Raw genomic sequence first — 27,652 nt, 5'->3', positions numbered from 1 at the left:
TGCAAGGATCATGTCGTAAAAGTCACCCAGAGACCCCAGACAGAATGTCTGAGGTCTGCTAACCTTAACTTTATCAACACGTCAACCTTTGTTGCCATGCTTAAGGTCCACTACTTTTCTCAAAATATGAAAAACCAAGCATAGGATTTTAAAGACTTTATGATGAATGGCTAACTGCCCACTTTTTTTTCTCATTCATGTTCATAGCCCGACTCTTCTTGTCCGCGACTCTGGCAGCTACCTGCGCGTAATATGTTCGTTATGATATATTTACAAGAAAAGAAAACCAATTCCCCTGCCCATGATCCCATATGACAGTTGACAGAAAATTCCGAGTTTTCCTCCCAATGATCCTCTCCCGTGTACCAGACCGTTGACGCCGAACGCTAGAGTATCCTTCCAAAATACTGGATGAAAATGCTAACCCCATATACCGTGATGTGGGACGGGGGTTCATCTCCAGCTGAGGACTCGAGCTAATGCAGTCGGGTTTTTTTGCATTCGCATTTATATAGTTGTACAGCAACGCTGCCGTCAAAGAAATTGACTAGATCGCCATGATCAGACAGGCCTGATGACCTTGTAAGTCAGTATCGAATCTGCCCTGTGGGTGGTAAGAAGCCGGCCGACAGCCCAATTAGGGTCTTATGCATGTATCGCTCGTGGGCCTGTCTTCTTGCTGTAATGAGCAGAGACCAATGGCCTATCAGTGTGCTCAGGGCTTCACTGTCGAGATTCCAGACCGGGTAGGGATATTCGATGGCGAATTTGCCTATCGTATCTCTCTTTCAGCGAGACGTATTGGAAAATATTGAGTTAAGACATGGACTCTGTGTCCTATCGTGTGTATAAAGGTGCTCGAAAGTAGATTAATGATGCGATTATAAATTTGTTGAAAGAAATGTTCTCAAACATCTCCCCGCGGTCGATCGAACGGGGCGTGATCTTCTACAATCATTGGTATACCGCCAACCATGGTGATGTTGTCCTGCCCGAAGCCTTCCAAGAAAGGATGATTCCTGTCAGAGTCTTCTGACACGGTCCCTGGCGGTGCTGATGTCGTGGGTGTTGCCACTGCGGTGGACCCAGTTGGGGGACCTAGAGGACTGGGAATTGGATGAGATCTTATCGATCTCATCGAATGGCGCGAGCTCATGGATCGTTCGCTTGGTGGCCTTGAGGCCACGTCAAAATCTCTGCCGGGAGTAGTCCCTGTGGGCGAAGGTACGCCCGGTAGAGTCGTGGACGACTGTTGAGGTGTGACTTTGAGCTCTATTCCCTGCTCCAAGTTGTCGTCGTCGTCGTCTGATTCGTGTACTTCCTCGTCTTCGGTATCTGGATAGTCCTGATGGATTACTTTATAGTGCTTTGCAAGTCGTCTACTAAATCCTTCCTCGATGCCAACTGTAGAACGAGACCAGTCAGCAAGGTTTTGATAAACGTCACGAAAGAGACAAAGAGTCTGCATTGACCAAAGTTTTGGGGAAATTCGGGGAGAATAGGTTGGAGAACTTACAGATGTTGAAGTATATATACTTCCCCAGAATTGGTGCCCATACCATAAGGGCAACCAACTGTCCATAGGTCCACCTCTGATCGTTAAGGAGGGTCGTTTCGGCCACAAGCAGGAATATGTTATAGAAGTACATGGCAGTGAACACCACCAGCACAACCTGCAATGCAACCCAGTAGAGGAACCAGATTCCAGGCCATAGCCTTCGCCGGAAAAGGCGCGCCCAAGGCCTGCGCTTCTCCCAGCGGCGGGCCTTGATCTCCATGGCATACCGTCTCCAAGCCCACCAGCTGACTTGCTCGAGGAGTAGAGATGGATAGACCCAGTATGAAATGTTCTGGCCGAGATCGTCTGCGACCGCAAACCTAAGGTCGCCGGTGCAGTAAACAAGAGGGCTGGGGTTGCCGCCACACTCCGACACTCCTTGGGTCTGGCGAAAATGATCAAAGACGCGTTGAAACGCTGGCAGCATATAACCACCACGGATGTCGACCGTCATGCCGAGGATGAAAACGATGGACGATATCGCCAAGGTGTACCACCATCGCATGCCGGAACGTTGAAGACAACATTGAACCAGCAGAACCGGTAGCACGCCGGAGACTGCTAGCACTTGAACAAGGCCCGAGTTGAAAAGAATGGATCCCAACGATGTGACTGAGCCTAGATCCGGACCATCCGTCGACCTGAAGGTAACCAACGTAGCCACCTGTATGGCGGCAACAAAAAAGCCCTGCACTTCCTGGAACTCGATCATGGAGCTTATCACAGCCGCGTTGCCTCGCGTTAGTGAAAGGGTTCTTTGCATCTCCCTCGACATCTTTAATGCGTTTTTTCTCGTGTCCTTGTTGATCCACGCCTTGGTGTAGAAAATGGGACGCATCACCGAGCTCAGCAGCTTGGCGAGACCGAAAAACAGCATAGCGATTCCCGTCTGGAAGATGTACGCCATAAGCACACCAGGCCCAGCGATGTCCTCGTTAACCACACTGTCTGCATGGTCGCAATAACCAGACAGCGCGGTGGCAATCTGCAGGAGGTTGTCTGTTCGGACCGTGATGTCTTTAAGGTTCATGATTTCATCGCTACATGCCCCTTTGCCCTTGTTACGACACGCGGCAACTGAGCATTGTACCATGCTTTGTACAACAGAGGAGCCGTTGAAGTCCGTAAGGTCGTTACTGAAGGAAAGCGACTCGGCTAACTTGCGCGAGTACACGTCTTTGGGATCCATTTTGGTCTTGTTGTCCGCAATCCAAAGGGATGCAGTCGCCAGTTGCATGCATGTCGCCAATGTTGTCGGCTCGAAGAGCAACCTAGGATCATAACAGGCTTGCGTGCAGTTGAACGTCCTCGGTTCCGTATTTGACTCTGTCACACTGCCGGAGCGTACGACGAAGCATGTCGGCTGGTCGACTGGAATCCTCCCACGGGGTGGGGTATTTGGTGGCAGGTTCGAGTAGTTGCTCAAGTCGGCATGTGCCCAGTCTGTGGTGATGTGGGTGGAAATGTCCCGTATCTGGTTGATGGCGCGGGTGAATGGTTGAGGATATGCCCTGAGGACGCCATAATTGTCCTTTTTGAGGTTTGAATTGATCGTCGAGTTCGACGGGACGAAACGCAGAGACACTGGCTCGAAAGATGATGCTGGAGACGCTGGAGCCGAGTTTGATGCGGAATCCTGTTCGACTGTCGAATTGTGCCCAAGGCCGGCGCGGATGGATTCCGAGGGCAGAGCGAGGCCGGCGCTGGGAGTGAATGACGACGCGGCGATGGCGGTCGCAAGGTTTCCCACGGCCGTGGCCATGACTACACCTATGGGTTTTCCCAATGCCTATGCGGCCGTCATTCCTTTTCCCCTCCTCGTTGCCGGCGTGGTCGACAATGCTTGGCGTTGACTGTTGGCAACAAAATCGGGTTTCGATTCGGATCAATTGCGGCGGTATCGTCTGGCTACCTCGTCGTGATGCGTGCGGACCCGTTGATGAAATTGTACTGGGTTTTTTTTTAACCTTATTTGTCTTTTTTTTTTTATCTTTTTAAAACTAATTTCTCCTCAATCGAATCGTCGCAGGTTCGCAGGTTCGCAGTTGCTCGGCGCGCTGCAGAAGGCACGCAATTGGCCTTGGGCGATCGGAGTCGTCGGGTGATGGTGAAGAATTGGCACTGGAAGGACACAGCAAACAGGCGACTCGAGGTGCCCAGAAAGACCCTCTCTCCCTAAAACTTCATGGCCTAGGTTTGGCGGTTCTTTGTTGTGGAGTAAAAATCAAAAGCGCCACTACCATCCATCCATGCTTGCCAGCATGGGAGCCAGCCCTCCATACTCATCAAGTATTAGCCCCTTGCCGAGCCAGAGTTCCCGTGCTGTGGAGTTTTTACCGGTTCGCGTTGGGACAGCCCCACCACTAGCGACTCAGACCGCTACGTGATAGGTGAAAGCAGGCCCCTAGTGGAGGCCATGGCTGCTGGACTGTCTTGGCTTTGCTGATTGGAGCAGTGTGGCGCTGAGTGCACGACTCACAAAACAAGAACTGGTAAGATGCCTGAATGATGTTGCTGACGGTCACATTTACCAATCATTAAGGGACGGAAAATGCAACCGAAATTTAGCTTTTGCTACCATGTTAATTTTGGGATTAAGAATGCTAGCAACCCGTTTGACAAATAACGATCCAACCGTGCTTTCTAACAGTGCCCAACTGCAATCTGTCTGTCAGACCCTAGTAAGCCTAGATCATAGACGCACCGGTTAAGAGCCACCACGTCCATCAATCAGGTGTCATGGTGCACTGGCTTTGGTTGGCTGGCAAATGACGTATGAGCGCTTTCTTCTGCACTGCTTTGCAGCATTCGAACCTGGCAAGCCTGCAAAGAACCACTTGTGTAATCTGATTCCTCCCACGGTTGCACGCTCGCCTAGAGCCAAGTTATTTACCCCCTCCAAATGTGAGACGGCATGTCCCACAATTGCCCGCCAAACATTTTGAGGCCTCATTGAACTTCATCCAACCAATGGAAATAGCCAGCCAATCTGGAAGCTGCCCCACCAGATCTACAGTAATAGTGTACTGTACCAGTACAAAGTGCAAAGTACCTACATTACCTTACTTATTCACAGGAAACCCATTGCTTTGATCGACATGTTCTCTCCTTAGCTGTCATGCAACCCTGTAGGGAAAAATTTGGCTACACCACAGTTGGGCGACTCAGTCTACATCCAAGACGCTTTTGCGACTCGACAACATGTCAGGTTCCGGGCTGAACAGTAAGCGACTAGTCTAGTGGACGTGGGAGGACAAGTCATATTGGAGCTGGTTGGAGAGTTTGGTCTAGCTCCAGACTACCTACTTGATACTAAACCAGATAGTCGGTTACGACGACCTCAGGGGCCAAATCTGGGATTTCCGCGGCAAGCTTTTTCAAACACTCGTCCCTCGATTCTTTTTCTCCGTGCACTAACTTTCTTTCGCAGTCATGGGGGGGGGATAAAATAAGCATCTTGGGCAACCTAATACCACTCACTACCTGCAGTGCTTCATCCCTGCGGCATTGATGACACAGGGATCAGCGGCGATGAGGGACTGTCCGCGTGGCCCACCCTAACCCTCTTGTGAGTTAAATAACATGCCCATGTTCCAATCCAATCCTCCAATTTGGCAAAGAGATTTCTTTGGGCATAATTTTGTGCAATTTTTTTTTATGGGATGGGGAATATAAGAGCGGCATGACAGCTTGCTTGGCAAGCACCAAAGGCCGTGTTGCATGCGACAACCGTGGCAGGCGCCGTGGCTCCCGCGGTCGCTCCCCAAGTAGCCCCTGCGGCGGCATAGCATGCCATGACAACTGCACAGCAGCCTGCCTGGCAGACACCGTATGCACCAGGGCCGGCTAGGGCAGGACCGCTAAGTATGGCAGTGGCCGTGATAGCTTTGGCGATTGTCAGATGGTGCATTATGAAATCGATATATGATCTGTGGATGGCTAGGCAAGGGTTCGCTTGGTTGACTGTTGTATGATGAGGATGTTGTGGTTGGTTCCTGTTTCGGGACTAGCTGCTGTTAACATATGCCATCGGTCCCTATTCTATACCAACCACTTACCTTCTGCTAAATAAGCCTCGTGATAGTGGACAGTCAATCGTGAGGGTTACGATGGCGTTGATCCTGTGTATTGCGAAAGGTATATATGGTAGGTAGATAGATGAAGTTTGAGGATGATTGATGGCGTGCCAGTGCTTTACTTTATACTCAGGAGGAAATGAAGAGTATGGCATCACTTGGAAGCACAAATCGAACGATAAGGTTGTGGAACGCTCGAGTAGGCCGATGTCTGCACACCTTTGTTACCCTACACACGATTGGTGTGCAACAACCACTATGCTGCCTTTTCCCCTCAATTACAATGACTTTCGTTAAATGAAGCTTATGGCAACAGCTCTTTTGTCTCGTCACAAGAGAAGCCAATTCCTTCGGTTCTATTCAGCACACATGCTTCTGATACGTTTGTTGGCAAGAAGGTTGCAACCTTTATCAGGTCAAGATGTCAAACTCAGTGGCTGTATACTATATCTCAAGCTAACGTCAAGGTTGGAGAAAGCATCCTGCCCGACCCCTCAGATAAGCAAACTATGTGTTGCACAACAGTGAATGTGACCAAAGCAAACCGCCTCCCCTCACGCAGGCGCTCGTGGGCAGCCTTGGCAATGGTAGAAAATCATAGTATCAAATAGAATACATCTACAAGCAATGATGCCAATATCGAGTGCAAGACTCCAGTGGAATCCGGCTACTGTTCTTGTCTTTCTTCCATAGTAGTATGTAGAAATAAAGCGTGTTTGAAATAAGCTTGTTGGTCAGTTCACCAAATAGCCAAGTTTAGGACAAACAGAAAAATCGTCATGCAGCTTCGAGGTCTTGATCACTTCAGCAGGCATCCAACCGTGGTGTGTCATGGATACCACGGCGGCCACCCGCTTCATGAGAATGCTTTTCCATTTGACAAAGACATGAGTAGTAACCTGTCACCTAAATGCCGCCCTGAACAACGATATCCAAATCGGCTGTGTCACATGACTGGAATATGGTTGGAGATGCAATGCTTTTAAATACCAGGTGGTCGACTCTCCGAAAAGGCTGGTCAGTACTTTTGCCCACCAAGCTCAGTTCACATGAATCTCGTGAGTTGGAATCTATCTAGGTGCACAGCTATAATAAGAACAGTCTGGGCTTTCTCATGGTTGGGTAGCCTAGACCGACCACCAAAGGCCACCTTGTCTCTGCTCGTTATACAATGAGAACTGTTGGCTTGGTCCTGCTGAGGCAGATTTGCCAATCTAGTCAGGGGTATCGTAAAGAAAGAACCAAAGATAAAAAGAGAGACGGAGAAACGACCGAGAAAAGAAATTCAGAAAAAGAATTGAAACGTATCATTTCGAAAAATAAGAAAGTCGTCTTTAACATCGTAACATTCGGGCAAGTATCCAAAGCCCTTTTTAACTATCGCAATACGATCTCAAAAATAGCCTGATCTATAAAAGCGAAAGGAACAGACGCTATTATGCAAGGGGATCAAAACCCCTTCTAGAAAATCCCAAAAGAAAAGAAGAAAAAAAAAAACGCCAACCTTCCTAAACCACCTTCGCATCAACCTCTGTCCTATTGCGCGAAGACGCATCCTTCTTGACCTCGTAATCCTGGCTACCGCTCGCCCCGTCGTTGCTCACGTTGCGCCGGGCAAAGTCGCCACTGGCGCCGTCGTTGTAGGCGACAGTGACGTCCTCGATCTCGTCGCCGACCTCCATCCACCGGTCGCTGGTGGCCGGGATGGGGGAGAATCGACAGCAGAGGTAGTAGACCAGTGAGGACACGGCAAAGCCGGCAAAGAAGTTGAGGCGGTAGATGTAGGTCGCGCCCATGGGGACGTCGCGGCCGATGGCGCCGGCGAAGCCGACCACGTTGATGAGGATGCCGGCGATGTAGGCCGCGTAGGCGCGCCAGTGGATGCCCCACGTGAAATAGTACGGCCCCGACTTGCGGGCGTCGTACAGCTCCTTGATCTCGAGGTAGCCGCGGCGGACGACCTGTGCGAGGTGCATTTCTGTCAGTATTAAACAGGTGAGAAAAAGGGGAGAGTTTGGTAATCACATACGTAGTAATCACAGATCATCACACCAGCGATGGAGCTCAGGAACACACTGTAGCTGGAGAGGTACGTCGTAAACTGGTTCGAATCTGTGAGCAGCGTGTAGGGGCACATGGCCAAACCCACAGCCGCACAGATGTATCCTCCACGTCGGATGTTCAAGTATCGAGGCATCAAGGCCGTCAGATCCGTGCCGGCACTGACGGAGTTGGCAGCGATGTTGGTGCCGAGCTGAGCCAGCGCAAACGCTAGAGCAATGACAAAGGTGCCGAAGCGCTGTGCCGGGCCGCCCTCGTCAATGAACTTTTCGAGCAACATCAGAGGATCCCAGACAGCCTCTCCGTAGATGACCTCCGATCCGGACGAGACGATGATTCCGATAAAGGACGTGACGGCGAAGCCCAATGGGATGGTTATAAGCTGCGACCAGAGAGCGTCCTTGGGCCTGGCTGCAAATCGAGTAAAATCGGGGTCGTTGACGATGAGGGTCGCAAAGTTTGAAATGCTGCTCATGACGCCCAGCACAAACTCCCATGCCAATTCGCTGCCCTGAATCTTGGCAGGCTGGTGCACAATCGGTCCTACACCTCCAGCCCTGACCACGGCCCAGATGAGAAAGGCGATGGCGGCGACAGGAACAAAGTAGGCCTTGACGGTGAAAAGATGCCGAATCTTGTGTACGGGGAACCAGATGGCCGGTAGGGATACCAACCAGAACAGGAAGAACGAGACATAGTCGGCAGTTGTAGTACCAGAGCCCTCGGGGAAAGTGTTGGGGATTTTATCGCGATCCTGTGGCGATTGTTAGCCATGCTGTCTGATTATTTGACATTGCCAGAGATTTTAAGAGCAACAATATCTTACCCAGTTCAACGACATGGATCGGAGCATAATGTATACACATCTGCCACCGATATATGACTGCACACCATACCAGATGCATGCCATGGCGGCACGGTTGAAGACGGGCCAAAGGTTTCCCCAGATACCGAATGAGGATCGCGCAACGACGGGGAAACCAATGTGGTAAGTGGCACCTATGCGACCAGTGAGAACGATAAAACAACCAGCGATGGTATATCCTATCCATACGCATAGCCAAGATTGCCACCATGAAAGACCGGCATATACCATGGACGAAGAAATCATCCAAGTGTTGATGTTAAAACTGTCGGCGATCCAGAAGCCGACAAAGTTCCAGGGGCCCCATTGGCGCCTTTCTGGCTCGACAGGCTTGAGATCATGGTTTGTCAACTGTGTTTGGGGGTAATTTTGAGTTAGTGGTGTTTGTAAATGACATGGAAGGGAATAAATTCGCAGTCTTGCTGTTTGTAGACTTTTTGATCCTGTCGACATACCATCAACTGTCCGGTGGTCAGACCAGGCTCTGCCTCGACGGCCAACTTGTCCGACCATTTTCGCAGCCTTGCGCCCCTTTGCGACATTGTGACGGCCGTGAAAATGACACACCCAATGGCAAGAGGCGGGTATTTTTTGGTGCAGGGTCGAGATTGAGGTAGACAAAGCACTGTCCAAGCCAGAGAGGCGTTCGGTCCGAAGTGCTATACTGGTTTTGATTGATCGATCTAAGCTAAAACTCTCGGCAAAGCATTCGCATCAGATCCAAGCAGTAGCTGTTCTGGTATGCGAAGCTAAGTAGCTCAGGGTTTATTCAACTCTGCCTGGGGGTTGAAATTAGTGTCAGTAAAGATGAACAGAAACAAAGAAAAGAAAACGATTTGTTATGAAAGATCTGCGCATCGCGTGGTGTTTTGCTACAGAAATCTGCAGTCCCTCGTCCCAATTGTAAAATTGCAACGCGGGATGACGCATGTATCACCTTGGAGCGACGCGGTGGTGGTATGAGAGGATGGAAAATAGTGGATGATCAGCACCTTTACACAGCAACTGGTGATGTCAATGCGGATTGAGAGTAACAGGGTCTCAACGCTCCACGGTGTCTGGGCAGGCAGTATATCTCCTCGGTGAGAGTGGTCGACGGTCAATGGTTCCCACGGTGAACAAAACCGACTTGACTGAACGAGACGGATTTTGACAGAAAAAGGGACACAACATTTTGACGCGAGAAAATAAAAATGGCACGAGGGCTGGGGAATATAATACTTGATAAGAATTGCAATGAGAATACTGACATGGCTGTTGTCACCACCATTGATCAACGGCCCGCCGTTGGAGCTATTGCTCTCGCCCAATCCATATCCTTCTTGGCGGTCGTCGCCCCAGAAAAAAAAAAAAAAAACACCCCGACATTGAGTTTTGCGGAGATGCGAGCTATCAAGATACAAACGTTGCATGCCCCCACATGCAAGCAAGAACTTATCAGTTGATTCCCTCCTTGGAGCGCCACTCAGAACGGGATGTATGCAGGGTTGATTTCGACTACTGTTGGCGTCGCCGCTAACCGGAGGCGAATGTGCAGTATTTGGCCAGTAGAAGCCACGAACGAAGTAGTTTAACAAACGTTATACGGATGCATAATAGGTGACTAGTGGGCGATAGACAAGACACTGACGGTGCCTTGGCTGCCTGCATCATGATTGTGACAGAAAAAATCGACAATGAGAAAACGAAAGTCTCCAGAAAACATTCAAGCGCGACGACGTTGGGCCAAAGGGAAAAAATGCAGGGACGGTGTTGACAGAGCTAATAAAGGTGAACCTGCGCTTGCCAGGAATATCGCGGAGATCCGGTATGTTGCTGACTCGACGAAAGAGCACCATCAATATCGCTACGCTTTAAAGCCTTAAATTGTCGATAGGACGTCGTCAGCTAAAAGGTTGACCGACGGACGACAATTGGATGTTGACTTGAATCAATCAAAAAATTTGTGGATAAGCCGACCGTGGGGCTTATCAAGACCTGCAGGCCAAACCCCTCTCTCGCCATCTAGCGAATCTTCAATTGATCACATTTAGTTTTACGTATCGGTTTTTTTGTTCATCTCTCGCTCTCTTTGCTACAATCACACGTGGGCGCCTCAACGATTACCCACATCGGCACCTACTTGCTAGTCTATTTGTAGACATTCCGTACACTTAGACCTTACCCGACCTGTATAGTGCACGCGACTCTGTATACCGGTCGGGTATACCCTCTTATCTAGTATCTACCTACCGGTACTTGTGCGACACATTTTCAGCTGAGCTAGCGACCTTTGTCGGGGTTTCTTGGCACCTGGAAAAACCATTGCAAGCCATGGGCTAGTACTAAACCGTCGGTAACGTATCTTTTTGGCAATCGCTAAGCGCCGGATAGCGGGGAACTAGAATAGCCTGAGGGCGGAGATTGCGAGCAGCTAAAAATCAAAGTGCCATGGCGCCCTTTCACTCAACATTTGTGTCGTTGGCTTGGATTCCTTGCATCTTAGCTACAGAGCTTGAGATGCATAAATCCTTACATTTACTTGACATACGATTCAGCCGTCATCCGGACCTTTCCGCATCCCATTCCCACGGACAGACGAACTGGTGCTCATAGTAGGGGCATTACCCAAAGCACTTAACTGTAATCATCTCATCATAAGATGCGTCATCTTAGATCGCACACCCTTCCTATAATCAGCCCTACAAAGGACTTGTATGTGTTTGGTAATTGAGAGCCTTACCTATCCTTGCTCCTAAGTTGCACCGCCGAGTCGTGAGTCTCCTCAGTTCGGTGCTTGACAGATTACCAAATGCGGAAATGTTCGGGTGGAAAAAAAGAGTTTCTACATGTCAAAGTAGCGGGCAGGGAAAATCAGGCACCAACCAATGCAGGTAGTATGCTGTGCGACTCTTCGGTATGACTTCGAGAAGACCCTCTTTTACCGGTATGTATTACTCCTATGATGGTGATGACAGTTATTGGGACCCCCCGTGGAGTTTAGGGGCGTAAGCTTACTTGACTTTGTGCACCTATGCAAACCCTCCTTACGAGAGATGCATCCGCGTGTGAGGCTTAGAGGTAGTTGGCGGTGGGGAGCAAAGAATTTCTGACGCAAGCTGGAGTTTTACATAGCAGAGAGAGATTCTTTCACGTGGTCGTCGGGCATTTGAAGCCCCTGCCCCTTTCCCCTAAGCAAGCCTAAGGCACCCTAAGAAAAGTCGCTACCCCCCACCATTTTTCAACATTTACGTGCATATTCAGTCACATTTGTGCCGCAATCTAGTCTTTGCGCCGAATTAATTCAAGTTAGTACACCAAATGTAATTTTTTCTCTAGGCAGGCAGATACCTTGGAAACATGCTGCTGGCACGGGAGTTAATTGAATTGACATTTGCTATAGTGCGGGGTGTGTATGCCTAGCTCATCCCTAGCAGTGGACCGGCCCACCTGTTTGCACAACGGTTTTCTACATACGACGAACACAACAAGTCGGCAATCAATTCGTCCGCTACACGTGCGTGCGCGCCTGCGGAGAATAGCGTCAACCAGCCTATCGCTTCTCCTCGCCAGTTCCCGATCAGCTTCGGCATGCTATACGCTATGCCAAAAAAAAAAAAAAAAAAAAAAAAAAAAAAAAAAAAAAANCCCGTTGGTTCAAAGGATTGTGTTTAGTCTTCGTGAGAAGAATAGAAACCTTTGTTATCTGCTTTAGGAACAAAAAGTGAAGATATTTTGCCGAGACCGTTCGTGGACAAAGTGGCATGAAGTGAGTCCTAATATAAGGCGGATTTGTGCTGTTTGTACCAATACTCTACAAATTTACTGAACGAGACCTTGAACGAAATAGTTTCGGTTTCCAATGACTAAAAAGCATGTCTCACGATGAGTTTGAGGTTTTTCTTTTTTTTTTTTTTTTTTTTTTTTTTTTTTTTTTTTTAAATCTTTTTCTTCAGTGGCCCACTTTGGACCCTGCCTGCAAAGGGTTCAGTCATACCCAAGGCTGAAAGGGTCCGTCTGCCTAGAAGCTACCATCTCATCGAAGTACGAAGTACGAAGGGACAAGGAGTCTTGTTCATAGTGTCCGTCTTATTGCACGGGGTATCAACTTCAACAGTTGGCAACGATTAACTGCCGTTGGACATTGAGCGCCCGTTGTTGCCTGTGGCAAGAGAGTTCTCGCGTCAATTTCCACTCTCACCGTTGTTATTGTGTTTCTTCCCCCCTCGGACAAAATGCTAAGGTTTCGGGCAGGATCTGACTGGGTTGTCATTCTGGGGCCGAGCCTTCTTTGGGCCCAGCCCTATGACTATCATAATGCTGCCAGCCTTTCTGCACCCACACCCACTCCTCACACACCCCCTGCTTATACGAAGATGTGTAATTATGGCAGGCCTTTTTGACAGTTTCACCCTGGCGCCAAACTGTACATGGCAGTTGAGCCTCGCCGGTGCATGGCTTGTCCTGGTCAGATTCTTAGTTCTGTCGTCACCTTTAGCGAGGTACTTCCTCCTTAGTCTTATGGTACTCAGTCATATGAACTCTTGGCCTTGGGGGCTGCAAGCAGAGCAGTCCTCGAGTCCTAATGGATATTCCAACAGCATATAAGATGTCTGTCCTCGATATCTTGTTCAATATTGATTTTGGTCCCATCTTCATACTCTACAAACATACAGACGAGATACTACCTACTCACTACCCATACTCATATGCCCGATCATAGACAAGTAACTTCGATACACACTACCAACATGCCTCACCACAAGGACATGACGAACATCTTGTCGCCAATGGCGGACTCTTCTGTCATGCATTTCAAAAAGTTCAAGGAACAAGTTCACTCTCAACGCAAGAACACAGGCAGAGAGCTCACAAGGTTTCTTGAAACGATATGGCTCTTCACCGAGTCTGATATCAAAACAATCCTGGCTCCTTCAGTCCTGTTCGCCATTACAAACGGTATTGCATTATCATTACTGTTGCCAGAGTCAGCGGGAATACCATCACCAAGCGAGATCTTAGCCAGGATTCCCATAATAACAGTATATGTTTGGATCAACCTAATGGTTCTTTGCATACAAAACCAAAAAAGCCCGGACGCTGTTGAGGAGGACAGGATTAACAAGCCTACACGTCCCCTCCCGTCAGGCAAGGTCTCGCCCGACGAGGCAGGCACTCTTTTGGTTGCATTCATCATCATTGCAGTTCTTGGCAGCTACTGCCTGGGCGCACCAGTCGAGAGCATATTAGTTATCGTCTTGGGATATCTCTACAATGACCTCGAGGGCGCAGAACACCCCTTCTTCAAGAACGTCCTCAACTCGCTAGGAATTCCTTGCTTCCCTATCGGCGCTCTGCAGGTAGCCATCAACCCAGCCCCGCACACCGCCGCTGCCCTGGCCGGCACGGGCCCCTCGGTTCCCCTCCTGCTCTGGCGCTGGATCTTGGTGCTCGTCGCGGCAATCTTTTGCACAATCCACATCCAGGACATCAAGGATCAAGAGGGTGACGCCTTTCGCAACCGCAAGACCGTTCCCTTGGTCTACGGCGATTCTGCAGGGCGCTGGCTCGTCGTCATCCCCCTGCTCGCCTGGTCCGTTGCCCTGCCTCTCCTCTGGGGCTTCACGGCCCCGACCGCGGCCTCCCTTCTGGGCCACGCCCCGCTGCTTCTCCTGGCGCTTGTCGTCTCGGCGCGCACTTTCCTCTACAAGTCGGTCTCGGCGGACAAGAAGACGTTCAAGATCTACTGCCTGTGGCTGATCGCCATGTACTGCTTGCCGTTGAGCAGGGCGTTGCTGGGAGGTGAGGGGTTGATGCTTGTCACCGCGTGATGGAGCTTTGTCTCCGCCCCTTTGATCCCTTTTTGTCAAGATAGAATGGCCTGGACCTCTTGTTTCGAAGTGCGCCGCTGCAGAACGTTTACCTCGGGAGCTAGTCTAGCGGCGGCTCTTTTTTTTTTGTTTTTTTTTTTCTCCTAGCGTCCACTTAGGACATTGTTTTTGCCTTATTTTCTGTATAATAACTCTGGGGTGAATTTCTAGTCTAAATTTGTTTTGTTCGCGGCGTTGGTGGCTTGTGGCTTTTCTTTCTTTTGTCTAACATTGCGCCATATGCGCAGGGACAAGGGCCGGCTCTTTTATCCCCTTTCTTCAACAATACCAAGACATAATTAAATCAATTCCTGAATCCATTCGCAGAATGCTACTTGTGCACTTGTCCTGGAATTTTGCATGTTTCTTCGTCAGGTCGGCCTTAGGGGGGGTGTTTAGACATGCATTGCTTGGTGAGCCATTTTGTGGTGCTTTATCTTTTTTATCTTTTTTTTATCTTATATTTTCATACTTTTCCTCCTTTCTCCTACCTTTCCCCCTTTCCTTTAGTTTGTTAACCTTCTTTTTTGCCTTTCTCTTTTGAGATGAATGTCGTTCGGCATCAATTGGGGGTGGTTTGCGTGGCCCGTAGCCGAGACTTGTTGCTTCAATACCGAATGCTACGTTTACCACCCCTACTTTTTACATTTTGGCTGTTAGAGATAGGCCGTATGTGGCACGTGTATTAATCGTGCCGCACCGAGTCGAAATACCAAACGCGTCTGCCTACTATTATCGTTCACCGTCCCCTATTATTGGTGTTATTTTTATCAGTCTTTTTTAGCGTTGCTGATTACGAAGTGTATTGAATACAATGTGTAAGCCCAGTCGGCAGCTGGAAGGACTGCAACTCCGCCCTGTTCTTTTTTTTCTTTTCTTGTTTTTTTTCTTCTTTCTTTCTTCTCCCTGTCAGCAAAGTTCATTCAGGTAATGCGAGGTCGCTTCGGTAAGCAGGCATTCTTACTCTTCTGGTCGGTTACCCTTGAATATTCAACCAAAGGATGACAATCAACGATAAAAAAAAGCCAACAGGGTTTGACTTGCAGCAGGTCCCCAGCCTCGCTCTCTCGGGGACCGCCGATGCAGGATTATTTCCGACCTGCAGTCTCGGGTGCGGTGTTGGCGCAAAAGAAGATTTGACAGCCCGCCGAGTTGGAGTTTCTTGGGGTATTACCAATTTTCGGGCAAGGTCGCTTACACCCCCCCACGACAATCCAAGAATAATAATAATAAAAGAAAATATAAGAAATTAGGGAAAAATATGAAAAACGAAAATAAAAAAACTTTGCGGTGAACCTTGTGTCACCCTACTTACACTCTGACCGGTCCATAGGATCCGCGCAGGATATGTAAGAGCCAAATTTGATATTGCCTCCGGGGGGGGGGGGGTTTAGATTGTGGCGGAGCATTCCCTTGTCGTTGCCAGTTTACCTTTTGATGGTGGTTGGTCAAAAAGCGGCGCGAACTTTGGCGAACTAATGATGACAGACAGTACAGAAGTTTGCTGATTTGCAACTTTTTGTTGGGGTCCTTTTGTAGGTTCGTTCCAAAAAAGTTTATCACCAACGACTACACCCTCTCCAACAGCTTGCTGTATTTTTTGTTGTTGGAAAATGAAAAGATAAAAAAAATAAAAATAAAAAAAAGACGATAAGGAACAGCCGCATGCATATATGCATATCTGTTGGGTCAGCCGGTCACATTTTTGATGACAGAAAAAAACGCCTCTTTTTGGCTGCTCGTTTCTTAATGCCCGGTCGGGTTGGTTTTTCCATCCTTTCCCGGCTTGGTAAATGGACAACATCGCTTCGCACTCGTTGCTGTTCAGAGCCCTCACAGCGAGTACTCCACCCATTCTTTTCGGAAATAATAGTCCGCAAGTCACTTTGGGGATGAGCAGAGGTAACTCTCTATCTCTGCGAAAATGGGCGCGGCGGCGGCGACAAGCACGGTAATGGCACATGCACTCAGGAGATCTTGGGTTGCATACCTGGGCGTCATTATTTCCATATAGAGGGGGGGTCTTTGTAGTGAGAAAGACTGCCTTGTACATCCTGAGCCTCAATCCATACACGTCAAGACGTCAACATGTTTTTTTTTTGTTTGTTATCTGCTTCGAAGGGGACATGCTGCCATCGACCTCGGCCCGTAGTATGATGGCCGAGTGAGGTTTCGACCGATTTTCCGACTGATTTTCATCCCATCGCATCTTTTGACTCCATCGAAAAATATCCCCTCGTAGGACCTGGGGATACCTGGGTTGGAACTTGACATGGAAAGCAGCGAAAGATCAGATCACACTATGTAATCGAACACACCGTACGGATGTTGTGCAACTCGAGACGAGAACTTCTACAAATCATTAGCTCACGTGGAGGAGCTCCATGGGATATTGACACCGGTCGGAACAATGACCCTGACGATGGGCTGCGCACACCCTAAGACTACATCCCTTGGATGGTGACGCAAGAGAAGAGGTTACTTTGATCAACTTGATGGAGCCTATGGCTGTCAGCACCAACACCGGTACCGCAACAAACAGGCAGGTTGAAGCCAAGTAGACGATGTGCACCAACATATGGCGTCAGGTGTGGGGCGAGCAGCAACCAAGGGTCCAAGATTACGATGGAGTTGGACCCCAAAGTCGGGCGCCGCCAGGTTGAGTAGTCGCCGACAAACCACCCCCCCTCCCTGTCCCAAAGCCTCGGTACGCTTTCTTACTTGTCAGAAATACGGCCATATCGCTTCACTGGAGCTGAATACGTAGCCATGCCTAATCAGGTAGTGGGTGGTGCGGATGTCGTCGTTAGGAGTCGGAGAGGCAGTGTGTAGTGGACGATAGCTGATAGGTCAGGAAATGTGCCCATCGGCCAGGATGACGTATCTGGCAGTGAGGTTTGCGATGGCTACTTGGATATGCAGCATCTACTCGCTTGTGTTAGTAACCGCCGACACCACACAAATCCCCGATCGTTCGGTTGTGCGCTATGTCTTGTGATTTTCACTCACTGATCCGGTGTTGGGCATCTAGGTTCACTTTCAAGTCTACGATACAAACCGTAACATTTACATAGCTGACTAGCTTACTGAGACTTTATGCAACTTCAAAGTCTTGAAGCATCTCACTTGGCAGCAGTTTAACATGGAGAGTACTGTCATGGCCTGCTCCGTGTCCCTTGATCTGGTGGCCTGCCAAGATAGACTTTCAAAGTTCACCGGCTGATAAACCCAATGATAATAGGACGGTTTCAGGCTTGCTGGTTGTTAGAAGGCTAGCCTCTGTGCGTTGTTAGCCGGTTCATGTGGCAAGCCCGGCGTATTGGCTGAAGCCTCTGAGCCCCTGAATTCGCAGGCGCTCCTATATATAGGTAGGGAACCTGCACCCGGGGGTGCGGAACGCACATTGATTCCTTACACACGAGGTCTAAAATTGACCCCTAAACCTTTGACCTTTGATAAAGTTGACCTCCCATGCAGTAGGCCTCATGTAGATAATCGACCACGATCCAGCCTCACAAGCGTGTATTACGTTGCAGGTCCCTTATACTGCGAAATCAAAAGTTGGAGGAGCTATAACACCGTAAGCGTATGTGGCCCAGAATATTAGCCTTGCTGACATTGAAACAATGACGTATTTCCATGACATACCAAGGCCATTAGCAGTTCGCTTGGAATCACCGCTTGGTTGTATTCTCAATGAGGATTATTCAAACAAAGATGGAAAGGCCCGCCTGAAATGTGGTGATGCACGCTTAACAATCTTTTCCTAGGAATCATAATGGAAGTCTTCCGAACAGTAATCGCCTCCGTCAGTTTCAACATATATATTAATACTGTCGACTTGTACTGCTGTCTGGAAAAGTCTGGAACTTGTCCATATCAAACTGCTTTTTTCAACCTTTGATATAACAGCGCTTGTATCTGGTATTGATCTCAGGCAAGTATTCCCAAATAGGTTATTGGAGACATAATAAGGTAAAGCTGTATACTATTTTCGAATTCAAAAGCGGCATGGATTTTGGATCTGTTGAAACAATCAAACGCAAACATAACTCTATACGCCAGAGTTGATGTGTAATTTAACACTCTGAAGTGGAAGGACTACAAACGCCAATCTTTAGCTTTGTCTTCTGCCGCATTGGCTCTTCTTGCGACTAGACTTCAACTCTCGGCCTCCGTACTTCATAATCAAATGCAAATCAGGCCAGATTCTCCTGTCTCGGCGCTGAGATCCCCACTGCCAGTCTCATCTCCATCTCAGAGACTTCCCATGCACATTCACGCTACATCAACAAAACACATGATGATATCGTTCCTCTCCGCTGATTGAAATCGCACTTGCCAACTAAAAGAAGAACCTCACGTGGTGACTGTCATGGCCCACAAGGCACCACAGTCATTGCCGACCAAACCATGGCCTGTACGGTGACATCCCTCCTGGCTTAGAGACCTTTGGATCGCCACGGCAACAGCTCGGGGTTGTATTATACCACTGTCAACTCATGTTTGGGTAATAGCTACTGAAAGTTAGTTGGTATATCCGCAGAAAAGCCCAGGTGCGTGGCTGAAGACTCGAACTCCAAACAGCAAACCCATAAGAAAATACAAAGAAAAAAAAAAAAAAAAAAAACATCACTTCCACCGCTATGTGAAGCATCAGAACTCTAGGACAAATAACAAAGCTCTGCAGTACTAAAAAAAAGAAAAAAAAACAAGGCTGTCTAATTGGCGTATATATGCAACAACCCATCTAATGTCACACTGTTCAATCAACAATAAACCCCTTCTGCGCCGTCGCATCAGCCAGACCGTCATCCGGCTTTGCTTGGTCTGGTTTCCTTCCGGTGATATCGTTCTTCTTCGCTTCGGTCTTGGCCGCATCATCCGCCGCGACCACCTTGTCGTTATCAAGATCCTCCCCTGCCGGTCCGCTCGCCTTGACGCCGCTGAACAGGTCCGAATCCTCCTTGTCGTCCTTGTCCTCGCCGCCCATGGCCGCGCTCTTGATGCTGCTGGCCTTGCTGACGTTCTCGCTGTCCGGGTCCGCCGCCCTCAAGCCCAGATGCTTCGAGGCGCTGGGATCTTCTCTGTTGTGGCCCTTCCAGTCCGCAGCAGGCATCTGCGGCACCTCCTCACCCACCGCCGGCTCGACGATCTCGACGCCCTTGCTTTGCGGCTTCTCGGCCGCGTCGTCTTCCCCATCAACGCACCGCCAAACGACGGCGATCCTATCTAGCCCGCGGACCCCCTTCCTGCTGCTCCCCTTGATGCCGTCCATCTTGTCCCACTCAATCTCAAAGACGCCGCTGTCATCCGACTTCCCATCCTGCTCGGGCCCGTTGCCCTCAAAGAAGACGTTGAACCAGACGTGCGCAACTGCCGTCACCATGGTCAAGCCCATCGACGCCGGGGCGCGGTTGCGTCGCTCGAGTGAGATATTGACGTCGCCGTTGGAGACCAGTATCGGCTCGCGCGGCTTGAAGATTACCGCCATGCCGCCGGGCTCCTTCTCCGCCGGGGATGATGTCGACCCTTGGCTGAGCGATAGCTGAGACGGCGTGTTACTAGCGGTCAGCAACGATGGCTGCTTCGCGGCCGATGCTGGCTTGGAACCCCCCGAGACTTCGGCTGGTAGGGATGCGGCAGAAGTCGATGCTTCGTTCTCGGCTCCCATCGTCGTTGCGGTTTCCGACCGTGCCGGGCTTTTATCAGGGCGTTTCGACAGCCTCCGTATCAAAGAATCCTTTGGGCCTTTTGGCTTGCTACTCTTCACACCACCGGTGACGTCGGAATCCGTAGCGGCGTTCTTAATCTTGGGCGTTGAAGAATCCCCCACAACTTCTTCGTAGTCCGCCGTGTCGCCGGTGGTAGAAATAGCCTCTGCCGCTGCCATCTTTGTCAGGTCCGGTATCACCTCCGAAACTCCGCCAGACTTTGGAGTTTCCCCCTCTACAATGACCCTCTCGTCCCTGGTGAAGGTATGCAGCACCTCGATCCTGCGGCCTTCGTCGGCAAACACCTCAACCGACATCTTGACCCCAGACCTCAAGCCCCAGGCGTGGATCTCCACAATCTCGAACCGCCGGTCGACGTACTTCTTCCCAGTTTTGGTCCACCGGTCGACGTAGCTGATCCAGCGTAGCTGCGAGGGGATGGACACACCGGCGCCGAACTTAGGCCTCATCCGTCGCTCCGTGAAGCGCGCGAGCGCCGCCTCGGGGGTCCACCCGCGCTCCGAGATGAGGAAGCTGCAGGCCATGGATCCGGATCGACCCTTGCCAGCTTTGCAGTGGACGACCACGACCCTGCCGTTCTCAACATCGGCGTCGGCATCGACCGTTCCATCGCTTCCGTTCTTTACAACAGCTTCCTTGCCCTTTTTGCCGCCAGGGGCAGCTCCGGTCCCGTGCAGGTCCTCGCCTGCGAGCCAGGCGCGCATCGACGCCATTATCATGGGCACGAGGCGAAAGGGCGGCGGGTGGTGGTCGGGCCACGGGTAGTGCCGGATGCGGCCGTAAACGGCCTCGTCTGGGTATCCGGTGCCCTCGCCGCGGAACTCCCAAATGGCCCAGTTGTCGCCATGCTGCTTGTCGAGGAACGCGACGAGTCGGTCCAGCGGGTTGCGGTATGCTCGCTGGGGATACGTCTGGGAGGGTCCGGATCTGTATTTTTTTTCCCCGGGGAAAAAAAGAGGGCGCATGGGTTAGCACACGGTTTTCTTAGACTCTGCACGAACGATCAAGTTTTGGCAAAGACGAAGATCAAGGGCTTTCAAATCTGGCCTTGGCGCCTTACGTTGCGATGATGTTGGACGTCACGTAGCACAGGTCGAGTCCAGTTTCTTCATGCCTGGCCCTGGGTCCCGCGACTATCTGGCGCAGGATGGATGCCATGGCCACCCAAAACTACGGGTATACCAGCCCGTACGTTGTCTGACGCCTTTTTGGTGACAGCTATATTAGATAAGGGTAGTTAAAAAGCACCGGAAATAAAAATAATATGGTTCTGACAAGGGTCAGTTGAATTGGTGCAATCTTGGGATGAAGTTCTCAACATCTGTCTACCAGGATCCACGTACTGCTTAAGCGTGTTTAGCTCAATCGTACGGTGGGCATACGGTCGGCGACAGAATAGTCCGGACAAGTTGGTTCATTCTCCAAAGTTGGGTGAGCGTAATGTAATGTCTAGGTACCCTACGTTACCAAGCTACTGCGACTTAGCGGAGTGGTAGTGGGATTCTTGCATTGACCGAAGAGCGTGCTACCCCGACGTCATTTGAATTTGACGTACCAGGTTTCGTAAGGTGCGCCGGTACGTACCCAAAAGGTGGGGTTCATGGCCACTAAGATCTGTGGCTTAATTCATCGAATAAAGAAAGCTTGGGCCACAGGTTGCCCATGGCTGGTTCAGCTTAGGCAAGCAATGAGCGGTGCAAGATATGCTCAACGTCTGTGTGGAGGATCGGCGGGAGCACATGCCAAAGCAAGGTTCTAGCTGCCTGTACTGACAACATCCATGACGTTCCTTGAGGGGCCTAGGTAGATAGGTACCTACCTACTCAGCCACCAGATTCCATCAGTCTCAGAAGCTGAAACTGTAGAGTTCGTCTGCGCAATTAACATGCTCACATGAAAGCAGCAGCCGAAAACATATATTTCATTTAAGCAATATTGAAAGACTGCAAAGAATGAGGGGAAAATGTAAGAAAAGATGGAAACTGTCCGTTGCAAGTGACACCAACCCTGAATCATACCCAGTCGTATGCACAAACTCCATACAAAGACAGATAAAGCAAGTAGGAAGTCCACAGTCCATATTTCAAGTAAAAAACCACGGTCATCAAGTCAGCCCATCAGCCGCCGTGCACCCTTCCTCCCAGGCTAGCCAATGACAAAAATTCATTTGGTCAAGCTCCTTCATTCCGTGGCCTACCGAAGCCCCATCCCATGTCATTTTCATGCAATCGCATCCCTGCTCCAGGTTAAAGTCTACTACAGAGACTTGTTGGATCACCGTGAACCTAGTTCTTGACCATACATCCGAATGCGCAAAAACGCGACATACCCTGCTCCTCGCAAGATATAGGTATTGGCAGCATATTGCTGTTGTGTCGCGAGTTTCCCCCAGTCTCGCATTCGTCTTATGGTCACTAAGCTTGACCCTGATCGACTTGTTTAAGAAGTCTTCTTGGGGGGAGCGGCAGCGCCACCAATGTAGCGGTTGAGGTCGGTGGCGAGGTAGAATTGCCTTCCACCGTTCTTGATTGCTTGCCAGGCCTGGCGCGCAGCAGGGGGTGTCCCCTGGTTTCCGAGGAGGTTCTCCACGTTCGCCTCGAGCTTGGCGAACGAGTTCTGCACATGAATGCTCTGGGAGTAGCGTGCGCGCAAGAATGCCGTGTAGAGCGGCAGGAGGATCCAGGACCTCCGCTGGAAGAGGATAGCCGAGAGGAAAACAGAGCCCCAGAGGAGGATCTCCAGAGATGCCACGACGGACATCGAGGCATCATAGTATTCCTTGACGAAACGGCCGATCATGTCGGCGATCGGGTGAGCGGCGGGCTTCCCGTCAGCCGAGTCGGCGGCAGCAGGCTTGGGTGGGAAGACGACCGGGATGAGGTTCGCACGCATGTAGGTGGCCACATGGAAGAATGAGTAGATCCCATAAGGCAGAGTTGCCAGGATGTATCTCGGGGAGAAAAGCCAGATAAGCGCCAGCACTAGAAATATGTCAGATTCGGTTTGCAAGCCCAAGGAACGGCGAAAAAAAGAAGGTCCATACCCAAATACTGAACGTTCTCATCCGCAGCCAGCGCAAGAGGGCTGATCTGGGGAGCTCGTTGCTTGGCACGTGCGCGCAAAGTCTTGTAGACAACAATGCCGTAGGTCACCGCAGCCGACAGGAAGATAAAGCGGTACGAGATGTTAGACCGGTATCCTTTCATGGCGATCCATGATAGCGAGTACTTGACGGTCGCGGCGATCAAGACAAAGTGGCTGTCGCGTGTGAAATGTCAGCCTTCATCAGTTCATCCCTGTAATGAGATTTGTATTTTCTGCCTTGTTCCCATTGCGAAAGCACGCAAGTGTAGGCGTTTCACAGTAACAAGATCATTATCAAGAGAGGGTTTGTTGGAGTGGTGGTGTTTTCGGGTGGTTGGGAAAGCATCCAGATTTTCGGAGCAAGGCGACTCAAGTGGTCTTGGACGTCATAATGCAATAAACATCGTAACGGTTACATACCCAACAAACCAGGCAACTACAAAACAGCAAAAAAGAGTCAGTATAGCTCTTTTAAATAGTCACAAGATCCAAAAAAATAACTCTTTACATACATTGCAGAGTCTGAGCCAGTGCTGCCAGCCGCTGAGGCAGAGGCAAACTTGCCGGAGGAGGGGGAGCCATTTCGTTCGGAACGGCGGGGGAAGGATAGGTGGTAGGCCGAAGCAGGAAGTGCGCAAAACTGGCGGTGTAACGCTTTTCGTTGAAAATACTACTATTCGATCTGACGGGATGCGGCCAAGACAGCGAGTCAAACAGATAAAGTGCAAGACACAGAACCGGTCGAGAGGGTGCGATTTCGACAAGATTGAGTTGTTGCGAATTGCTTTGCGGGACAGGGAAGAGGTGTAGGTGGCTGGAGCTCGTCGGCGACCAAAGAATGGGGACTCTCGAGCTGTGTTGGTGCGTGCGTCACTATTACAGGGATCAAGCGGGTTGTAGGGTGCAGTGGCCTGGTGGGATTTTGTTGGCTTGGATGGGCTGGCGGGTCGTTTTCCAAGTCCGCAACCCGAACACGCCGTCGTTATCGCCAACCGCCTGGACTCGAGAAGAAAAACTACGCCAAGAATGGCCAAACTTGGCTTGTTGTACCTAGTTTCCCAGAGCAGTTTTTAAATGATTATGCTAGTTCCAAGCCGTACAAAATTACTCCTTACATCTCACCTGATAAGCCAGCAACGCGAAAAGTCACGATGACAGCCGTATCGAACTTTGACTAGGAGATTTCTGACCCTAAGTTCATGATTGGCACAATTTATCGGAACAGACACCCAGCCTGGTTACCTTGGAACTACCTGGGTGAAATTCATACCTCAAGTTAGCCTCTCATCATGGAAATTAGCCAGGGAAGTGAAATAAGGCGCCTATGCCGTCAAGAGCGCTGCCTAGAATGACTTTGGAGAGGGCTCAGCGCTTTCAAAGACAAACAAGGCCCTGGAATGAACGTGCGCCGGAAAAAGATCGGTTGTTTTCACTACCGTGCTCATTCCGCGCCACCTCATCAACAGGACAGTCTGCACGAGAACTTTATCCTTATTGAAGACTATTTGTCTATTCTGACTCCCAGGTATACCTCAGGTACCTGGCCCAGGAGGGAGGTAAGGTATACAGCTAACGGTTCCGCCAACATCACCAACCCTAACCCTTGTCTACGTTCATGCCCTCGCTGCGCCGACGATGACGTTGACCAACTCTGGCAGCACATAATTCCGCATCCAGGGTGTGTGGCCATAGTTCAGGGATACTTTGGTATACTTGTCGCCCAGGCCATCGGCCAGCATGTTCAATACGGCCGGTGAAATACACGCATCCTTCTCGCAGACAACACAAGTAAGTCATCGGTGCTTGGATACTTAATGTGCCGTGCTCCACATTGTGGGTCAACAGCCTGCTTGGCTGGCATTTGGTATTCTTTATGGCCTCCATTGCCTTGGTCTCGTTGAAGTCGTTGTAGAAGATCTTCTCTGCGCCAGGGTTAAGCACCAAGGCGCCATCCTTTCAAAAGTTCAACAACCGAGTCAAAGGGCATTGGTAAAGATGCTGGAAAGATACTTACCACTGTTTCGTACCACGTCTCAGTTGGCAAACCGCCAGCATGTTCAGCGAGCGATATCCCGCCAGGGAGCACAATAAGGGATGCGATGAATATAACAGCCTTGACTCCGCCGTCCCGGCCTTTGGCTTGGCGCTCCTAGAGAGTATTCTCAGCCACGGCCTCCGGAACTGCGATTCCCCCGGCGCTGTGTGCGACTATAACTGCCTCACGGCCGGCATCTAAATGTGGCTGTATCATCTTGAGCACGGCGGCAAAGTTGTCTTGAGGGCCTTTACTGTGCACAGTATCTGCCGGCCCCGATGTATGCAGCTCAGGCGCATCGACAAGGGGGTCTTTGCGCAAGAGCTCGGCCAAACCCTCGAGATGGTCTGGAGTGTGCCATGCCTTGTGGACGAGGATGATGGCGGTTTTTTTTTGGGAGCAGACATGACAAAAGTGTGTTGTTCGTTGATCAAGATACGTTGAGTGCTGGTCAACGTGATGGTAGCTATGGAGACAAGACAAACACGAAAGGTTCAGTTGGATGTCTTGCTGTCTCTTTTAAGTTGGCCATTTCCAAGATAACTCCTCAATGAGGACCTCGCGCACTTCGGTTTTAGACACTCTGATTGGCGGTTAGCACTAAATGCTGACGAGAATTTCAGAACAATCAGTGAAGCACCGATAACGGAGAATTGGGGCCAGCAACATGGGCTTGTTATGATATGCATTCCTGCGAGAGCACGAGGACCATGGAAGTGGATAAGGTCCCACGCAAAAAGAACGAATAAATATATCTCAATAATTGACGTCGGATGAGACTGGAAATCCTGGGGGATTACGACACCGGAGATCTTAGACTTATCTAGAAGCTTACATTATCCAATTGCACTCGATAGGCTGCATTGGAGATGATAGTCACAAGGGTTGACGCCTCGTCGGATATAGCCAAGTCGGGGCCATTGATACCTCGCGGGCGGCATTAAAGGGGTAGCCACGGTTTTGATCTGTCTTAACAATCCGCCTATTTCGGTACCCATCGCTTGCCATGACGATCCTTGAACAACTGTGTTGTCACTGGCACTGCACCTGAAATTACCCAACTCGGAACGGAACGGACCTGTAGGGCTGAAGGATGGGTCTGGATAATGACCTATTGAATACTACTGTGGGGTTGAAAACCTCTGGGCGCACCACTAGGATGACTCAACTAGACAGCGACTCGTTCCTTTCAAAATTTGACCGTTATGTTTTTTTTTTTATTTTTATTTTTCTTCACTACTTTTCGCTGTCATTCAGGAATTATCGCCATCAGTTCAACCTGAAAGTCGGCGAGATAACCCCAATTGCTGTCTCCACCAATCTGAAAAGTCTACCACTTTCGGCCCGCCCCCAAATTCAACAATCATGGCTGCCAACAACGACCATATCCTGACGCTGTCATGCCCGGACAAGCCGGGCATCGTCCACGCCGTGACGGGCATCTTTGCCTCTCGGTCAATCAACATTCTTGACTTGAAGCAATTCTCCGACACGGGGTCGCAAAAGTTCTTCATGCGTGTGCACTTTGGCCCCGTCGCCGAGACGGCGGACCTCTCTGCCGCCTTCTCGGCGCTGGCCTCGCAGTACGACCCCATGACCTGGGACATCCGGCCCGTGGCTCAAAAGACGCGCGTCCTCATCATGGTGTCCAAGATCGGCCACTGCCTTAATGACCTGTTGTTCCGCGCCCAGAGCGGCCGTCTCGCCGTCGACGTGGCCCTCATCGTGTCCAACCACCCGGACTTTGCGCCCCTGGCCGCTAGCCACGGCGTCGAGTTCCGCCACCTGCCTGTCACCAAGGAGACCAAGACCCAGCAGGAGGAGGAGATCTTGAGGTTGGCCAAGGAGCGCGACGTCGAGCTCATCGTCCTGGCCAGGTACATGCAGGTTCTCAGCCCCACGTTGTGCGAGGCCATGAGCGGCCGCATCATCAACATTCACCACAGTTTCTTGCCATCCTTCAAGGGCGCCAAGCCGTACCACCAGGCCTACGACCGCGGTGTCAAGATCATTGGCGCCACCGCTCACTTTGTCACTGCTGACCTGGACGAGGGGCCCATCATCGAGCAGCGCATCTCGAGGGTCGACCACGGCATGACGCCCAAGCAGCTGGTGGACGAGGGTTCGTCCATTGAGGCTTTGGTTCTTGGCGCTGCTGTTCAGTGGTTTGCCGAGAGGAGAGTATTTTTGAACAATTCAAAGACTGTGGTTTTCAATTAGGGCATCAAGTTAGCTATAGGATAAATTTCTACTTTGAAATAGGATATACTTTTTTGCATAAGGGAAGCAAGAAGCGGGCGTAGACAAGGGACAAAAAAGAAAGATGAGTTTTAATACACATCAGAAGTCGTTTCACCAATGATACCGCCTGTGCCAAGCGAGCATGATT

At 50.2% G+C, this 27,652-nt stretch overlaps 10 protein-coding genes across 10 annotated transcripts; 3 read left to right on the top strand and 7 right to left on the bottom strand.

The window, feature by feature from the left end:
* Positions 1-156: 156 nt before the first annotated feature.
* PgNI_03575 (uncharacterized protein) lies at positions 157-3,746 on the bottom strand. The gene is made up of 2 exons (XM_031123629.1): positions 1,517-3,746; positions 157-1,404 (listed from the first exon to the last, which is right to left on the bottom strand). Exons 1-2 carry the CDS (start codon positions 3,318-3,320, stop codon positions 908-910), a joined length of 2,301 nt encoding a protein of 766 aa, XP_030984417.1. The 5' UTR covers positions 3,321-3,746; the 3' UTR covers positions 157-907.
* A 1,467-nt stretch (positions 3,747-5,213) lies between these two features.
* PgNI_03574 (uncharacterized protein) lies at positions 5,214-5,889 on the bottom strand (the record flags this gene model as incomplete). Its single annotated transcript, XM_031123628.1, has 2 exons — positions 5,617-5,889; positions 5,214-5,487 (listed from the first exon to the last, which is right to left on the bottom strand). Exons 1-2 carry the CDS (start codon positions 5,787-5,789, stop codon positions 5,214-5,216), a joined length of 447 nt encoding a protein of 148 aa, XP_030984416.1. The 5' UTR covers positions 5,790-5,889.
* A 667-nt stretch (positions 5,890-6,556) lies between these two features.
* Positions 6,557-9,733, bottom strand: PgNI_03573 (uncharacterized protein). The gene is made up of 5 exons (XM_031123627.1): positions 9,553-9,733; positions 9,016-9,339; positions 8,522-8,911; positions 7,664-8,449; positions 6,557-7,595 (listed from the first exon to the last, which is right to left on the bottom strand). The coding sequence occupies exons 2-5, from the start codon at positions 9,100-9,102 to the stop codon at positions 7,143-7,145; spliced, it is 1,716 nt and encodes a 571-aa protein (XP_030984419.1). The 5' UTR covers positions 9,103-9,339; positions 9,553-9,733; the 3' UTR covers positions 6,557-7,142.
* A 2,048-nt stretch (positions 9,734-11,781) lies between these two features.
* On the top strand, positions 11,782-12,119 carry PgNI_03572 (uncharacterized protein; the record flags this gene model as incomplete). Its single annotated transcript, XM_031123626.1, has 2 exons — positions 11,782-11,847; positions 11,943-12,119. A coding segment is annotated over exon 2 (165 nt), but the record flags the coding sequence as incomplete, so codon positions are not given.
* A 1,171-nt stretch (positions 12,120-13,290) lies between these two features.
* On the top strand, positions 13,291-14,370 carry PgNI_03571 (uncharacterized protein; the record flags this gene model as incomplete). The annotated part of the gene is made up of 1 exon (XM_031123625.1): positions 13,291-14,370. One exon carries the CDS (start codon positions 13,291-13,293, stop codon positions 14,368-14,370), a length of 1,080 nt encoding a protein of 359 aa, XP_030984421.1.
* A 794-nt stretch (positions 14,371-15,164) lies between these two features.
* On the bottom strand, positions 15,165-15,628 carry PgNI_03570 (uncharacterized protein; the record flags this gene model as incomplete). The annotated part of the gene is made up of 2 exons (XM_031123624.1): positions 15,165-15,315; positions 15,374-15,628. A coding segment is annotated over one exon (243 nt), but the record flags the coding sequence as incomplete, so codon positions are not given.
* A 3,354-nt stretch (positions 15,629-18,982) lies between these two features.
* Positions 18,983-21,564, bottom strand: PgNI_03569 (uncharacterized protein). The gene is made up of 2 exons (XM_031123623.1): positions 21,205-21,564; positions 18,983-21,071 (listed from the first exon to the last, which is right to left on the bottom strand). The coding sequence occupies exons 1-2, from the start codon at positions 21,300-21,302 to the stop codon at positions 19,175-19,177; spliced, it is 1,995 nt and encodes a 664-aa protein (XP_030985741.1). The 5' UTR covers positions 21,303-21,564; the 3' UTR covers positions 18,983-19,174.
* A 483-nt stretch (positions 21,565-22,047) lies between these two features.
* On the bottom strand, positions 22,048-24,221 carry PgNI_03568 (uncharacterized protein). The gene is made up of 4 exons (XM_031123622.1): positions 23,741-24,221; positions 23,649-23,664; positions 23,188-23,402; positions 22,048-23,125 (listed from the first exon to the last, which is right to left on the bottom strand). Exons 1-4 carry the CDS (start codon positions 23,808-23,810, stop codon positions 22,584-22,586), a joined length of 843 nt encoding a protein of 280 aa, XP_030985742.1. The 5' UTR covers positions 23,811-24,221; the 3' UTR covers positions 22,048-22,583.
* A 620-nt stretch (positions 24,222-24,841) lies between these two features.
* Positions 24,842-25,479, bottom strand: PgNI_03567 (uncharacterized protein; the record flags this gene model as incomplete). Its single annotated transcript, XM_031123621.1, has 4 exons — positions 24,842-25,000; positions 25,059-25,181; positions 25,243-25,377; positions 25,444-25,479. The coding sequence occupies 4 exons, from the start codon at positions 25,477-25,479 to the stop codon at positions 24,842-24,844; spliced, it is 453 nt and encodes a 150-aa protein (XP_030985735.1).
* A 1,149-nt stretch (positions 25,480-26,628) lies between these two features.
* On the top strand, positions 26,629-27,483 carry PgNI_03566 (uncharacterized protein; the record flags this gene model as incomplete). The annotated part of the gene is made up of 1 exon (XM_031123620.1): positions 26,629-27,483. One exon carries the CDS (start codon positions 26,629-26,631, stop codon positions 27,481-27,483), a length of 855 nt encoding a protein of 284 aa, XP_030985736.1.
* Positions 27,484-27,652: the final 169 nt, after the last annotated feature.

Source organism: Pyricularia grisea (assembly GCF_004355905.1).
Source record: "Pyricularia grisea strain NI907 chromosome Unknown Pyricularia_grisea_NI907_Scaffold_2, whole genome shotgun sequence".
NCBI classification, from domain to species: Eukaryota; Fungi; Ascomycota; class Sordariomycetes; order Magnaporthales; family Pyriculariaceae; genus Pyricularia; species Pyricularia grisea.
The sequence above is the reverse complement of the archived record's forward strand: the minus strand, read 5'-3'. Positions and strand labels throughout refer to the sequence as shown.

What these genes read in the sequence shown, in the direction of transcription:
- PgNI_03575 (XM_031123629.1), bottom strand. Translation starts at nt 3,320, where the DNA reads ATGGCCACGGCCGTGGGAAACCTTGCGACCGCCATCGCCGCGTCGTCA. An exon ending in GTATATATACTTCAACATCT is followed by an intron (nt 1,405 to 1,516) that starts GTAAGTTCTCCA and finishes CTCGTTCTACAG; the next exon opens with TTGGCATCGAGGAAGGATTT.
- PgNI_03569 (XM_031123623.1), bottom strand. Translation starts at nt 21,302, where the DNA reads ATGGCATCCATCCTGCGCCAGATAGTCGCGGGACCCAGGGCCAGGCAT. An exon ending in ACGTCCAACATCATCGCAAC is followed by an intron (nt 21,072 to 21,204) that starts GTAAGGCGCCAA and finishes AAAAAAATACAG; the next exon opens with ATCCGGACCCTCCCAGACGT.
- PgNI_03568 (XM_031123622.1), bottom strand. Translation starts at nt 23,810, where the DNA reads ATGGCTCCCCCTCCTCCGGCAAGTTTGCCTCTGCCTCAGCGGCTGGCA. An exon ending in TGAGAACGTTCAGTATTTGG is followed by an intron (nt 23,126 to 23,187) that starts GTATGGACCTTC and finishes ACATATTTCTAG; the next exon opens with TGCTGGCGCTTATCTGGCTT.
- PgNI_03573 (XM_031123627.1), bottom strand. Translation starts at nt 9,102, where the DNA reads ATGTCGCAAAGGGGCGCAAGGCTGCGAAAATGGTCGGACAAGTTGGCC. An exon ending in TGACCACCGGACAGTTGATG is followed by an intron (nt 8,912 to 9,015) that starts GTATGTCGACAG and finishes CCCCAAACACAG; the next exon opens with TTGACAAACCATGATCTCAA. An exon ending in GATCCATGTCGTTGAACTGG is followed by an intron (nt 8,450 to 8,521) that starts GTAAGATATTGT and finishes CAATCGCCACAG; the next exon opens with GATCGCGATAAAATCCCCAA.